Source organism: Acanthochromis polyacanthus, chromosome 6 (assembly GCF_021347895.1).
Source record: "Acanthochromis polyacanthus isolate Apoly-LR-REF ecotype Palm Island chromosome 6, KAUST_Apoly_ChrSc, whole genome shotgun sequence".
Lineage (NCBI taxonomy): Eukaryota > Metazoa > Chordata > Actinopteri > Pomacentridae > Acanthochromis > Acanthochromis polyacanthus.
The window spans coordinates 9,575,208-9,591,655 of record NC_067118.1 but is presented as its reverse complement, the minus strand read 5'-3'; the positions used below and the strand labels follow the sequence as shown (position 1 = coordinate 9,591,655).

At 39.8% G+C, this 16,448-nt stretch overlaps 1 protein-coding gene across 1 annotated transcript; it reads left to right on the top strand.

Moving 5' to 3' along the window:
* The first annotated feature begins 423 nt into the window (after positions 1-423).
* Positions 424-16,175, top strand: pmelb (premelanosome protein b). The gene is made up of 12 exons (XM_022202844.2): positions 424-478; positions 3,378-3,473; positions 3,568-3,714; positions 4,267-4,395; positions 5,278-5,439; positions 7,352-7,684; positions 9,100-9,321; positions 11,660-11,797; positions 11,884-11,986; positions 12,080-12,285; positions 12,374-12,464; positions 15,755-16,175. The coding sequence occupies exons 1-12, from the start codon at positions 424-426 to the stop codon at positions 15,906-15,908; spliced, it is 1,836 nt and encodes a 611-aa protein (XP_022058536.2). The 3' UTR covers positions 15,909-16,175.
* The last annotated feature ends 273 nt before the right edge of the window (positions 16,176-16,448 follow it).

The window sequence follows — 16,448 nt, the reverse complement described above, 5'->3', positions numbered from 1 at the left end:
AATGAGACGCATAATGACAAGAATGGTTTGCAAAACAACAAAAACAAGACACCAACAACTGAAACGAGACCAAAAACAAGGGAAATGAAACACAAAATGACAAAACAGACACAAAACGACAGCAGTTTAATAGTTTTGATTAAAAATGTTTCCTTGGTGGAGTCTCTTCAGTCTCGTGATGCTTTGCTAACAGAAGTTAAAGCTCTGGAGGAATTCAACATTTCTCAGGTGATTATCAGGTTCTTTCTCTACTGTACTGTAATCCAGACAAGCTTCTACTGTAAATACACAAACCAGGGAGGAGGCTCTAAGTCTGAACCTGAGGAGGAGGAGGAGGAAGACGAAGAGGAGGAGGAGGTCTTCAGGACCCTCAGAGAGTTCATAAAGCCTCGTTTCTGCTTCCTGCTGCTCACTAAAGGGACAATGTGGACGTCTGCTGTGCTGCTGCTGCTGCTGGCTGCAGCTTCTACTGATGCCAGTGAGTAGAAAATACTTTATGATGCATATATAGTAATATAATAATATATATACTTTAATCTGCAGCTTCTACTGATGCCAGTGAGTAGAAAATACTTTATAATGCATATATAGTAATATAATAATAGAATATACTTTAATCTGCATTTTCAGACAAGATCAGAATTTGATTTCCAGCATTATGATTGTGAACTTTTATTTCCTGCAGAAGACTTTCAGATTGTTTAATCACTTAAACTGCTAAAATATATTTTAAAAATTATTTAGTTACAAGTGATATGAAGTGAAAATGTCACTTTAAAAAAGTAGTGTGTGTGTATGTTTAAAAAACAAAAGACCAAATAATAAAAATTAAGTATATTTATGCTACCTTTTAAAAAACTTTTTTTATTGCTGCTAATGCATTAATTTGAATCAAAAATCTTGAATTTGTTTTTATTTCTGTATTTAATTATGTTGTAATTAAATTTTATTCTTATTTGATCAGGACTTAAACTGTCAAATGAATGTAGTAAAACATTTTTATGTGAACAGCAGTTTAGAAAAAAATGTGGAAAATGAAAATATCAGTTTTACAAACCAAAGTCATGCTGCAGATATTAAATTGTCTAGATTTATTTACTAAATAATGCACACTTTGAGCTGCATTTCCTGCATGTTATTATCATTATTGTTATCATTATTATTATTATTATTGTTACAGCTAAATTAGCAATATTACTGTATTTAATAATAATAATAAATTACAACTACTAGTCAAATTATTATTAATAATGGTTAAAAATAATATAAATCTATACAGCTAATAATTTGAAATAGTACTGCTACTGTTAGCAATAATAATAATAACAATCATCATCATCATCATCATCATCAATCAGGAAAATCTCATAAAACTTGCTTATTTTAGGACAATATTCGGAATTTGACTCAATGTTTTCGATCTAGCAGAGACTACATATCTAAAGGAGTATAATAGTTTAGATTTACATTTATGTTTTAGCATGAAGGTATTATTTAGTACTTTTAAAGAATAATGCTTTGACTAAATTTAAAAAAAAAAGATCATTTGTCCATTTTCAACCACATACAAGCCTTAAATCTGTCCATGCTTGTTATTTTAATTAACTAGGCTTAACTAGTTTGCTTGAAATGAGTCTTTCTGATCATATTTTAAGATTTTATGAACTCAAATTTACATTTTTCTTTTTTAAAACTCCACCCTGCTCCCAATGAGAGTTTGGGCTTTTAATTTGGCGGGGTATTTTTGCAGCATGTGTTTTAATGAGACAACTTGCACGTTCCTGAATCCCTAAAAGGTCAAAAGCAATGGAACAGAATGGACTCTGATGTCACCTTCAGGATGTTTTATCCTTGCATGGTGTTTTCTGTGAAGGTTTTTCTCCTGACCTCGTTTTTAGATCCAGTTTTTCCCACATCCTCTTTACTCAACCAGGCATGAAGGCAAACGACACAGCATCTGACCTCTGTGGAGCAAAACACTCACTTTTTTCTCTTAATCCTGGTAGAGTCGTGTGTTTTAAAATGATACTTCTGTGCTCAAACAGTACCTGCAGCATTCAGCCGTAACTTATTGATGGTTGAGGTCATTTTCTGAGCAAGCTCTTTCATCTCAGAAAAAATCCACATAAAATCCAACTTTAACTGAGTTAAACAAATCAAGATGGTTTCTTGCAAAATTACAGTTTTTTTTTACACCGACTTGCTTTTTCTCCTCTCATATTTGTTACTGACATTTTGCCCAGAATGAGTATTTTATCAGTTCTTGCCAACATCTCTTCAGCACCTGCAAAAACAGAAGAAAAACAACAGAAATGAGACATAAAATGACAAAAATGAGACACAAAACAACAGAAATTAACAGAAAATGACAAAAACCTGGCACAAAAATGACAAAAATAACAAAAAACAGACATGAAATGACAAAAACAAGACATAAAACAACAGAAATAAGACACTAAACAGCAGAAAAAAAATGTTGTTTCAGAAAATGTCTTACATAAAGGCATACGTTATTTTCAGATCTGGTTAAAAAAATGCCATTATCACACTGGGAAACATAAGCTATACCTGAAAGAGAAGCGGGATAACTTTAAAATAAAATTGTCTGAATTCAAAATCTCATAAAAAACCTCTGTTTTAGCGCCGACTTCTGCTACCTGCAGACCTGTTTAATCCAAATTCAGCCGTGTGACTTCGTTAATCTGTCAAATAATCGTGAACTCAGTCAGCTGAGCATCACATGAGACGGATCAGGACCACAGGTTTGTTCTGGTAATGAAATACCCCCTCATTCAGAGACCCTCAGCTGCATTTAGGGTTAAATAATGGCCTGTAAATACACAAATATGCACATAAATGTATCAAAATCAGCAATGATGCCTGAAGAAAATGAGTCTATCTATAAAAACTGTTGTTTTTGTCATTTATTGGAATTTTTCTACATTTATTTAATTGCTTTTGCATATTTATTTTTACTGATTGCAGGTTTAGAATTAATTGGAATTAATTAATTTCAGAACTTTTTGCTTTTCTTTGTATTGTGTATTTATTTTCTTTTTTCCTTTATGATACCGTGGCATTTCTGAAATAACAAAATAAATAATAGACTAATTTTAATATTTTTCAGTTCAAATATCTTATATTTATTTTCATTTTTTTAACCTAATTTAACAAATTGTCATCCTGCTTTGCTTGTTTTAGTATTTTATGCTATTTTTACTATGTTTTACCGACAAGTTTTATACTGAATATATTATTTTTAATTGTCTGTACATGGTTTTTTGCTGCTTGTCTGTGAACACATGTTGCACTTTAGTCGATTCAGGTTGTTTTCAGATGCTTTATTTAAATAGTTTAAATTTATTTTGACATTTCAGAGCCTAAAAACCGCTTCATTCGTTACCCGTCATGGAACACTAAGATGTATCCAATCTGGAAAGATGGAGACCCTCGATACAGAGACTCCTGGAAAGGTTCGTCTGCTCTGACTGGACATAATATCCTATAAAACTGTCTTTTTAAACACATTCAGATGTGTAAATTCTGTATTTCTGATTCCTGCTGCAGGTGGACGAGTGATTTTTAATGTTGGGAACGATTCACCGACTCTGACCGGAGCCAGAGTGACCTTCACCATCGACCTGGAGTTTCCTCACAACCAGAAGGTGCAGCCGGACGGAGACGTGGTCTGGGCTGAAGACTGCATAGTTAACGGTAAAACAAACATGTTTGACCCTCAGTGACACAAAGCGAACCTTTAAATACATCAAGCTTTCATTATTTTATTGATCCAGTAGCTTTGACTTTCCTCTCAGTCTCTCTAAACCCTTTGAAAGTTCTCCGAAGTAACATAAAACAGTCCAAATTGATCCGAAATGTGTCCAAAGCAATCGAAAGACATGCCTAAACAGACGCAAGATTTGTCCAAAATACCTCAGAAACTGTCCAAAATCACTTTAAACTAGTTCAAAATGACCATTTTTGAGTCATTTTGGACAATTTGAGACATTTTCGACAATATTTTTGCCATTTTTAATAAGTTTAAGCCCAGTTTTGAGTGTTTACTCATCCTATCTAGGATGTTCCCTTGATGATGCAAAATACTTTGTTAAATTCTATGAAAATTACCTGAAAATCTCACACACAAACACACTAAGCTAAGGATTGTCTTTCTAAACATCAGCATGTGCTCATAAAGAAGTCAACATTTACCTCACACTTCAGTTTTTGATTTTCTGGTGCATATTTAAATTCTCTCTGTTGCAGCAACTAAGTACCACCAGTCTGAACCAGTTTACCCAGCACAGAACACAGACTGGGAGGCTGTTTTTCCTGATGGGACACCAGTGAAGAAGGACAAGAAACCGGCGTACGTGTTCGTCTGGAAGACTTGGGGTGAGCGAAGCTGAGGGTTTGAGGGATTAGAAGCAGAGTGGCCGAACCCATAAATAATCCAAACCGAGTTTTGTATCATTTCTGTAAAATTTAATGGTCCAGATTTTCGTGGCAAAGTGGTCTAACCCACAACCCAGATATAGGATTACAGTCAGTGTTAGACCATTATTGAAACACAAAACTTTGAACCCATTTTTCTCAAAATCCACAGAAAGTGGGTCAGAACACTATGCTTCCAAACCCTTTGTTTCTGATGAAAACATGCAACACAACCAGAAACTGGATTATACATGAACCTCATCATATGATCAGATTAAACCACTTTATTCACTCTCACGTGGAACAGCAAACAGCCAGCTCTCTCGGGCCACCCAGATGCAACAAAAAAACAGATGTAATGGCTTTGGGTAAAGCAATTTATTGCTTCCTGAGGAAATTAACACAAAAGATCAGTGATAATGTAAAGAAACAGGGCCGGCAGATACTGCTCAATCAAAGAACCCAATAAAACCAAGCCAAGGCTAACAGCTAACTCGCTAAAGAAAAAGAAAATAATTCCTTGAAAAAACTTACACCCGATAGCAACACCTGTAACCAACGACAGAAACTAACACAAGTGCCTCAAAACACACATTAAGACACAGGACAACAAGGAATCCCTAACCTAAGTTCAACAGCTGGTAGCCAAAGTTCAAGTCTTCAACAAGACTCAGGTAAACGGGTTAGGGTTAGAAAACACTTTTTACAGCTATATCCCCACATAGAGGAAACCACAGAAGCGAGATGGCACACTACCACCAGTGGACATAACAATGTCCCACAACACATCTTAGAGAAGGTTTTGTGACGATATTATCTGAATTAAATTTCCTCATCCTTCAGGTCAGTACTGGCAGGTAGCAGACGGATCTTCATCCTCTCTGACCATCGGGACTGATGACATCCCTCTGGGCTCCTACACCATGGACATCGTCATCTATCACTACCGCAGCAAAGAGAAGTTCATTCCTCTGGGTTACGCCTCCACACAGTTCTCCATCACCGGTTAGTTCCAGAAGGAGCTTAATAGTTGGACCAACCTACCAAGAGTTAATGACACAGCTTTAAAGTATAGCACTCCTTTAAGCATTAATTCAAAAACTAGATGACACAAAACAAGAATTTAGGATGATTTTCCCAGATTTCCTGCTTTAATAAAAAAGCAAGTTAACATTTAATACATAATACAGTCTACAGAATGTTAGTTTTCCACAAGCAAATGTTCCGGTCGCTCCCCGAGCATAAACAAAAAGCTGCTAAACACTAAACTCTGCACACAAAGTGATGAATTTCTCACTTAAAGCCTTTTAACCAGGTCTGGTGCATTCATCCATCCATCCATCCATTCTCTATACACAGCTTTATCCTCACTAGGGTTGCGGGGGGTGCTGGAGTCTATCCCAGCTGACTCAGGCGAAGGCAGGGGACACCCTGGACAGGTCACCAGTCTGTCACAGGGTTACATATACAGACAAACAACCACACTCACATTCATACCTACGGGCAATTTAGAGTAATCAATTAACCTCAGCATATTTTTGGACTGTGGGAGGAAGCCAGAGTACCCGGAGAAAACCCACACATGCACAGGGAGAACATGCAAACTCCATGCAGAAAGATCCTGGGCCCACCCCGGGATTTGAACCTGAGGTCTTCTTTCTGCAAGGCAAAAGTGCTAACCACTACTCCACTGTGCAGCCCTGGTGCATTCATGGAAATGTCTAGTCATGTGAACTGTTAATGCTAAATTATTGCTTCCAGGATTAAATCAGTCATAAAGTCATATTTTGTTGTAGGCAGAGGACAGGAACCATGTTCAGTAGGAGGGAATTATTAATATATTTATAGATGCAACTAACAACTTGTTCAAGTCATTGCAGCAGAAAGCAGATACTAAATGTCTGTTATATTTAATTATATCACAGTTAATTAAACATTTTCAGTAAACACTGAAGTCACAGAGTTAAGCTCTGTTTTTTTCTAAAGGCGAGGTTTAGATGTAGGTCTTTGTTTTTCTTGCAGTGTGTAAATTTGCAGCAAAGTCACATAAAAAATAAAAAACTATACATGAATACTGTTGATAGATCATAGATCTATATAGATATAGATTCCTCCGTGAGCAGAAATACTGATATATCAAGAACAGATAATGCTGCACATTTGCTTGAAATTGGGACAAGGACCTTAAAGCATTAAGGAACACACGGAAGTCATTCTTGAAAATCTGAAGGTTTGGGGAAAAAAAACAAAGATTTAGATGACAAATTATAAACTCAAAAGAATCTATTATTATCGTCTTATCTTGGGGCAGCACAGTGGTTTGGTGGTTAGCACTTTAGCCTTGCAGCTAAAAGATCCCCGGTTCGTGTCCCCGCCTTCCTGAAAACTTTCTGCACGGAGTTTGCATGTTCTCCCTGTGCATGTGTGGGTTTTCTCCGTGTACTCCAGCTTCTTCCCACAGTCCAAAAATATGCTGAGGTTAACTGGTGACTCTAAATTGTCCATAGGGGTGAAAGCGAGTGTGACTGTCTCTGTGTAGCCCTGTGTGACCCGTCCAGAGTATCCCCTACCTTCACCCTAAGTCAGCTGGGATAGACTCCAGCTCCTCCCACGACCCTAATGAGGATAAAGTGCTCTATAGACAATGGATGGATACCTTATCTTACTTTTTTTAATTTTGAAAGATGCTCCCTCTGGGGTTTGCTCACTGCATTTATTTCTAATAGTGTTTCCTCAAATCCCTGTTTTACTGAGCCTTTCATGTGTAACTTGATGTTGTTGGTAGGTATAGATTGTATTGTTTTAGTATATTATTTTTTCCCTACATCTGTAAAGCACTTCCTGCTGTATTTAAAGTCTGATTGATAAACTGAACAATGCCCCATTGACACCATCCTCTCGTGATTCTTGTCTTCAGATCAGATCCCCTTCGCCGTCTCCCTGGACCAGGTGAACGACATCGTGGCCGGAGACATGCGCTTCATCCAGAATCGGGCCATTGCCTTCACCATCACTCTCCACGACCCCAGCGAGTATCTCAGCAACGCCGACATCACCTTCAACTGGGACTTTGGCGATGAGAGCGGAGCCCTGATATCCAGAGAGCTGACCGTCACTCACACCTACATCAGCTCTGGTTCATTCAAGCCCCAGGTGGTGATCCAGGCGGTGATCCCCGACAAGGCCTGTGACCCCCCAACCGACCACCCGACCAAGGCACCCGGTCCTCCCTCTGACCAGGGCACCACAGGTAAGGAACAGGTGTCAGAGGAGTCGTTTGAAATAGGAATGCACTGAAAATGAACAAACAACAATTATTGGCAGGATGATTAAATTTTAACATTTAGCGCTAATTAGCTTAGTATGCTAACATGGAAAAGTAAGATGTTAGCTAATATACCTGCTTAGCTGCACCATGGTTGTCACACCCCCAATTAATGTCAGCACTTACATGGTCCCCTTCCATGCTACATGCTAAGCTAATTTTTCTGTCAAGTTTGCATTAATCCTTCTGTAGTTGTTTGCACTTTTTGTTAACTGAGTTTTAAAAAAAAAACATTTCAATGAGTATTCTAACAGTATTTTTATGTACACAACCGTTCAAAAGTTTGAGGTCACCCAGACAATCTCATGCTTTCCGTGAAAACTCACACTGTTATCCATGTGCTAACATAACTCCACAAGGGTTTTCTAATCATCAATGAGCCTTTCAACACCATTAGCTAACACAATGTAACATTAGAACACAGGAGTGATGGTTGCTGGAAATGTTCCGGAGATATTCCATTAAAAATCCAGTAAAAATCCATTAAAAATCAGCCGTTTTCATCTAGAATAGTCATTTACCACATTGACAATGTCTAGACTGGATTTATTATTCATTTAATGTTATCTTCATTGAAAAAAATGTATTTCTTTCAAAAAAAAAGAATTCTGCTGTTTTTTAAAGTGCCACATGTATTAGTGATGCAGGATACTCTGTTTAATTATAAAATTGAGGTTTTCATGCCAAAATACCTGCCTGAAGGTTGACAAGCTTCAGTGAAGAGGCCACAAAATGGGTGCTGCTTTTGTTCTGATTTATTTTGGTTTCATCTAATCTGATAGAGTTGCAGCTGAGAAGGTTCAATATCATCACTATCACTGACTCACTGCTACAAGGCTGATATTTATCAGTAGAAATTAGGTTTTGCAGTTTTTTCTAGTTTCCCTCTGGCCTGGTGATGGAAACAAAGACACTTATTGTATTTCTGAATGTTCCCATGTTTTTTCTCCATAGAGACAGAGGTTATTGGTTTTGTCCATACAATGACAGAGCTGTTACTGCAGTTTAATATGTTTTATTCATCTAGGAATTAAATAAAAATTGCGAACGTCTTAAGGAGCTAATCAGTGAGCTTTAAACGTGCTGGAAGGTGCTGAATGGCAACTTTTTCTTAATGTTTCCAGTCTTTATGCTAAGCTACGCTAGCTAGCTGTTGGCTGATACTTTATATTGAAGGGAAAGGTAGATATACGAGTGCCATCAGTCTTCTCATCAAAGTTTCACAAAGAAAGCAAAAATTTCAATTATTAAAAAATATTCACCATATTTTGTACCTGCACATGCTAGCTCAGCTCCTCATCTTATTGGAACATTAACTGAACAGTGTTTTCTGTGTGCAGTTAAAGCTCCTGCACTGGTTTCTGCTGTTCCTTTACTGGTTTCCACCAAGTCGATCGGTCTGAACGTCAACATGGTTCCTTCAGACACAGAAGAAGACAACACCGAGGACGAGGCCTCCACCGCCTCCGTGACTCAACCTGCTCAAGAATCAGTCGCCAAAACTCCGTCGCCCGTCAACCAGCTGCCTGCTGACACTCAGCCAGAGAACAAACTGGCAGCAGGTGAGCTACAGAATCTCACCTATTCAGTTCCAGCCAGAGATAAAAAGCGCAAAAACAACAATTAAAGAGCTCACACTAGATATCCGGCGACCTAATGAATCACATATCTGATTTCCCAAAATGTAAATCTCCAGAGGCGTTGTCAAACATGCAGGGCAGGTTGGAAATGAATTGCTTCATTGTGCCTCATTGTTTGAATTTGCATGCTGACAGGGAGCAGTCGGCTGGGTTTTTTTTAATTTCAATTTATCTATTCATTGATCTACAAAACACACTAATCCGTATGAAGAACAATATATATTCACATGACCTAAACTGAACTTCTCAATAGCTTGTCTGTAAAAACAACCTCTAATCCGACCTATAAAAGCTCCTTTTATCTCAAACAACTAGAGTACAGCTTCAGTTTTAAAAAGGAGCTTCGGGCTACGTTATTTACATGAATACATGTAGATTCTTGTCTGCATGATCACTGATCTTTGTGAGATGACAACACAGCTCCTGTTGTTGTCCACATAGCTGCACAGACTAAACTCAAACCAACACGATACATTATGGTGCATTTAGGAAATACAGAAGAAAACTACTTTCTATTGGCTGCATTTTATAAAATTTAGCTATTAAACTACTATACAACACAGAAGAGGTGGCAGCGAAGGATAACACAGGAAACTTTTCAACACTTCTTCCGATCCTGACCATAGTAATGAACCAAGATTTAAATGGCCAACTGAGTGTATGGATAAATAAGGTCTCGCCATGAAGAAACCCCCAGTGTTTCTTATAAAAATGTCCCAAACAATTTCGATAATAGAAAAACACAGCAGCAGCAAGACAAGATAATTTAGATGTTTTTGTCCACTTAAAGAGAAATAAAATGTACTTCAGTTTAAATAACTGCCTCAGGCTTTGTCTGAACACAGCAAAGACACCATGCCACTCTAAATAATGAACAAATTAATTCCTTAAAATATGATCATTGTATTTTATTTCATGAAGGGGTCAAGGTAGCTCGCTAAAACAAACAGCTTTACTTTGCATTTCTTTTACTTCACAGCAGTTATTTTGTCTGTGTCATAATATTCTTGAAGCTTGAGTGGAGACTTTTTCCTTATAAATAAAGGTCGTTCATATTCAAGCCAAGCGAGTTCTATGATGCTGACTATGCCTGTCAGCACCAAGTAAGTGTTTGTGTTTTGCACTGTATCAGTTTTAAATCTGGTCTCTGCACAAAATTCCTGCACTTGTGTTTATGTCAAACAGAAATGATAGGTTTGTCAGAGCTGAAGAGGAGACCAGCGTAGCAATGGAGACCATCGCTACAAAGTTTGGGGTCACTCAGAAATGTCCTTATTTTTAAAAGAAAAACTGCTTTTTTTCAATGAAGATAACATTAAATGAATCAGAAATCCAGTCTAGACATTGTTAATGTGCTAAATGACTATTCTAGCTGGAAACGGCTGATTTTTAATGGAATATCTCATTAGGGGTACAGAGGAACATTTCCAGCAACCATCAGTCCTGTGTTCTAATGCTACATTGTGTTAGCTAATGGTGTTGAAAGGCTGATTGATGATTAGAAAACCCTTGTGCAGTTATGTTAGCACATGAATAAAAGTGTGAGTTTTCATGGAGAACATGAAGCTGCCAGGTGACCCCAAACTTTTGAATGGTAGTACACGTCTCTGATGTGCAAAAAAGAAATTCAGTGTTGAAACAACGGATCTCAAAATGAAAACCATCGATCGTGAGATATTTCTCATAAGCATGTCAGTTTTTGTAAAGGTAGTGTCTACGGATACGGGGCTACGGATACGGCACTTTCCATTTGCCAGACAGATACGGACCCGTACGCGAGTCTCGCGAGTCAAGAAGCTGCTAACCACTGCAAACTGTTGAAAGGTAAGAAAAGGTTAAGGTTAGGGTTAGTGTTAGGGTCAGGTTTAGGGTCCGTACCTGTCGTACCGATGCTACGGGTCCGTACAGCTAGCGTCTACCGGGAGTCACGTGACCAGATCTCGCGTATCTGATTGGCAAATGGCAAGTGCCGTATCCGTAGTCCACAGGCTACGGGTACGGGTCCGTACCTCTAGCAACAACCTTGTGTAAACATGCCACTAAAGATGTTACAAGTCCTGCTTTATAGTACAAGTTCTACAATTTCATTTAGCAGAGTAGTCAAAAAGTAGTAGTTGTCAAAAAATGCAATAAATGTCTCTTAAAATACATTTAAGTGGATGCTGTTTTTGTAAACATGAAAGAAACATGTTGTAGAAGATTGCAATTTTGATATAAATGTAAAAATGCTGGGTAATAATTCCACGTCTGTCCTCACCAGATGCAAAACGAACAGTGACGCTAACAGGCCGAGCTACAGTTGTCGTCGTTGCTAAGAGGGAGGCCGATGACAAACCCGCTGATGATGACTGCGTGATCTATCGATATGGCTCCTTCTGCACCGGCATTGAAGTATTTGGTGAGTTACTTTCCATTAGTGCTTTTTACATCAAAATCGGGAAGTGACAACATTTGAAAACTAATCTTCTATGTGTTTGTTTTCAGAGGCCATTGAAAAAGTAGAGATAGTACAAATGGACAATAATGTGATGGCAACACCTGGAATGGACAAAAATGTTTTGGATATAACTGTTACCTGCCAGGGAAGGTGAATGCTGCTGCACCACAGAACAAATGAGGCTGCACAGATTCTTTTAAACACATTTATCTTTAAACTCACTGGAGTGTTTTCTTTGTGCAGCCTTCCTAAAGAAGTGTGCAGTGTGATTTTGGATGCCGAGTGCTTGAAGCCAATTCATACTGCATGCAACATGGTGGAGCCATCCAAAGAGTGCCAGCTGGTGTTGCGCCACTTCTTCAATGGCTCTGGTGTCTACTGCATCAATGTGTCCATGGCCAATGATGTCAGTTTAGCTGTCACTAGCGCCAAAGTTAGCGTTGACATGGGTATGCAACACAATCACCGTACACCAGTCTGAGAGTGCATGACGCATCTGCTTTGTCCTGCTTGCTGACAGTGTGATCTTTGTTTCAGGCTCCGGGCTGTCCTCCTCTGGCACTATCGCCATGCTGCTGGGTGTCCTGGTACTCATTCTAGCAGTGGCAATAGTGGCATATTCGTACAAGTAAGAACTGCAATTTTAAAAAATATTGACTCACTTTACATGAGAAGTTTGGTGATACCTTATAGTTGCTGTATTGTCAACAAATCTCTTAAATTAACAATAAATGAATGCTGCTAACACGTTTTGCTTGCACAGGGCTCACTCTCCTTTGCCGTAAGCTCCATTGGAAACCCATTAGTTAGTCACTACTGCTACTTCAGTGCTGAACACACTTTTTTTTTTTAGTTTATTTTCCTAAATCCCACATACACTGGTCAGCTGCCAGAAATGCTAAACAAAAGTACAAAATGTATATTAATCTGCAGCCGAAAACAGCCCCTATTAAACTCACATTAGTCCTGCTTGAGCATCCATCCATCCAGTTTTCTTCCACTTATCTGGGGTCAAATCACTGTCTCAGCAGAAGCAGGTTATTCCAGGCATCACTCTCTCCAGCCATGTTTTTCAAATATTCCTAGGAGATTTCAAGGCTTGACTAGGCCAAATGAGCCTATCCTGGGGTCTCCACCCAGCTGGACATGGCGGAAAACCTCCAAAGGAAGTTGTCCTGGAGGCATCCTAATCAGAACCACCTCAATTGCTTCCTTTTGAGGTAAAGGAGCATAATGTCTAAACTCCTCACTCTGTCTCTACGGCTGAGCCCAGCCACCTCTACGGAGGAAACTAATTTTGGCTTACTGTGTACCCACGACCTATTCTTCTGGTCACTACCCAGAGTTCATGACCACAGATGAGGGTTGGACTCTAGATCTCCTGGTAAATTGAGAGCTTTGCCCTCTGGCTCCCCTCCCTCTTCACCACAATGGTACAGTACAACATCCACATTACTGCTGATGTCGCACCAATCTGCTTGTCCATCTCACATACCATTTTCCCATCACTCCCGAACCAGAACTTGAGATACTAAAACTCCTTCGCTTGGGTCAGCAACTCCCCTTCAACCCAGCAGAAGTAATCCACCATGTTTCTGACAGAGAATCATGACCTTGGACTTGGAGATGTTGACTCTCATCCTGACTGCTTCCCACTCAGCTTCAAACTGCTCCAGTGCACGTTGAGATGCAATCCTGAGGTCCCCAATGCAGACACCCACTGCACCTGGTTGTGCTTTGAGATCCTGTCCATGAATGTCAAAAACAGGATCCAAGACAAGGGGCAGCCCTTGCAAAGTGTACCCACTGGAAATGTGTTTGATTTTGTGCATGGAAAGTGAATGCAGCTCTCACTTTGGTTGTACAGATGGCTTGTGCCTTATACTCATCCAATACCTCCCACAGTGCCCACTGGGGGCAAGGTCATAAGCCTTTTCCAAATGGCTGGTCAAACTCCCATGACCCTCTTTGTAGCTCTGCAAGGGTACAGAGCTGATCCACTGTTCAATGACCATTACAAAATCCACATTGCTCCTCCTGAATCCATGGTTCAACCAGTGCTCTTGAGTAAACTTTCCCAGGGCGGCTGAGCATTGTAAGACCACAACAGTCACAAAACATCCCCTGGTTCCCCTGTTTAAAAATGGGAACCACTGTCTCATTCTGCCACTCCACAGGCACTCCTCCTGATGTATGTGGAACACTGAAAAGGTGTGTAGCCAAGACAGCCTAACGATGTCCAGAGCCTGCAGCAATTCAGGACAAATCTCGTCCACACCTGGTGCCATCCCACAGAGGGGTTTCTTGACTACCTCAGCAACCTGTGCCACGGAAAAAGGCAAGGCTCCCCCTGAGTGTTCAAGCTCTGCCTCCCTAGCAGCGGATGTCATAACCAAATTAAGGAGTTCAGCGAAGTGTTCTTCCACCACCTGAAAATATCCCTAGGCCAGGTCAGCAGTCCTCCCCTGTGGCTGTACCCACCCTGGGCCAAACCTTGCCTTCCCTTCCTGAGGTGTCAAATGGTTTGTCATGGCTCAGTGGGTAGAGTGGCCATCTTGCAACTGGAGAGTTGCCGGTTCGATCCTTGGCCCAGAGAGCTCATGTTGAGGTGTTCCTGAGCAAGACACTGAACCCCTAATTGTTCCTGATGGGTCATGGTTAGTGCCTTGCATGGCAGCTTCCGCCATCAGTGTGTGTGAATGGGTGAATGTGATGTATAATGTAAAGCGCTTTGGGTATCTTTCAGGTACAGTATAGTAAAGCGCTATATAAATACAGACTGTTTATCAGAACCTCCTTGATGACAAATGCAGGTCCTTGTCCACAGCTTTTCTTAACTCCCCCCACACAGCAGACAGTCTTTGCTTCAGCCACTGTCTCAGCTGTGGTCATTTTGGCTCCTGTGGCTGCTGCTTCAGGAGATCTTTGAGCCAACCAGGTCACCTTTCTCAGCCTGGTGGTTACTGGTACTCTGAACTGCTGGTTGGTAAATAAGCACAGACAATAGTCATTCTGTACCCGCACCAGCTCAGGGTATTTCATTATCAGTGAGGTCACGTCCCATATCCCCATAACTAGTCTATGCCAACAGGGGTCGGCAAACCTAAGTGTGGCAAGCTCCCCTCCCAAGTTTAGCACATTTTACCAAAACTGCTCTGACCCATCAAGTCATGGACATGGGACCTCTTGGGGTGTCCTGTGGTACCAGAACATTGGCAGCAGATTCTTCAGGTCCACAGGGTTGCCGGGTGAGGTTTCCATGGGTCCAACTCGTTCTAGCGCCTCTCACAGATGCTCACTCAAACTGGGATTAAACTGGGCAGCTTAGAGGTCAACACCCCCAGGTTTAGTGTCATGTTCCTTGACTTGTTTGTAAGCAGTTTTAGTGATGTGGCAGGATGTATTGTCTGTAAATGGAGGCCAGAAGTCATAGGGAAGTGCTATGCTTAGTCTCTAATGAATTTTAGGTAACTGGTACATGTCAAAATAAAAGCCAGGGTCCAAGGTTTCCCAGCAGAACATGATCAGTGTTATACACTTTACCTGACGGTGATTTAATTTTGTAGCGGATCGGAGAATATACAAATGCATTGCAGACAAAATTTCTTTAAATTCTTGTGAAAAAAATGTGTGTATTTAGCTGCTAAGTCTAAGTTTCTAAGTATGAATGACTGCTGTTTGGTGCTGAACAGGAAGCATGTAGTCAGTGCTAATGCTGCCTGCTTCAGCAACAAAAAAAAGATGATTTAACAGTAAAGCTAATCAATGAGCTTAAACTTCCTGTAAAGCTCTGAAGAGTCGAGTTGATCTGCAGATACAGCTGCTAATACTCTGTCAGTTCATTTATCACTTTCACACTCTGTTAATAAATTATAGACGCTATAAACATCTCGTCTGTTTTTGCGCTTTGCTTAACAGGCGCTTTAAGTCTTATCGTCCTCTGAAGGAAGACATCGCTGCATCTGGAGGCCCACAGCTTGGCAGCTCATCCGGAGCTTCAATGTTCTGGAACCTTCTGAACAGACGAGGAGCCGTCGATAACTGCCCTCTGCTGCAGGATCGAGCAGTGTGAACCATCACCGGCCTCAAACATACAAACCAAGTAGCATCTGATTAGCATCTTACAGGCTTCTGGGGTGTCTTTTTATACTCTTTTTTTTACATGTTTTTTGAAATACAAACTTCCCAAATGTGTGTTTTTTAGGATTAAATCATTCAATTATACCATAGACACTCAAATTTTTTTGTACCAGCTTGAAGCATGTTTGCTAAACATGAATGCATTACTTTGGACAAAACTGATTGTGAATTTTTTTCCAATAAACAATGCTGAAAACAGTTACATTGAGTTGTCTTAGTTTGATTCATGTACAGTACAGTTACAAATAAAGCTGCTACTCTGATGTAAGGCTGAGTTTCTTGAGGGATTATTGAAGATTTAAGACAGACTCCCTAATCTCCCCCCAAATAATCTGATGGTACACAGCTTTGCAAAAAAAGTAGATAAACAAACTATCCTCCGTCAGAATAAGTATGTGAAAAATAGAGGAAAATGCCATTTGCTTATCACATACTCATCATACTGGTAGGTTTATGATCTTGTTTGTGCATT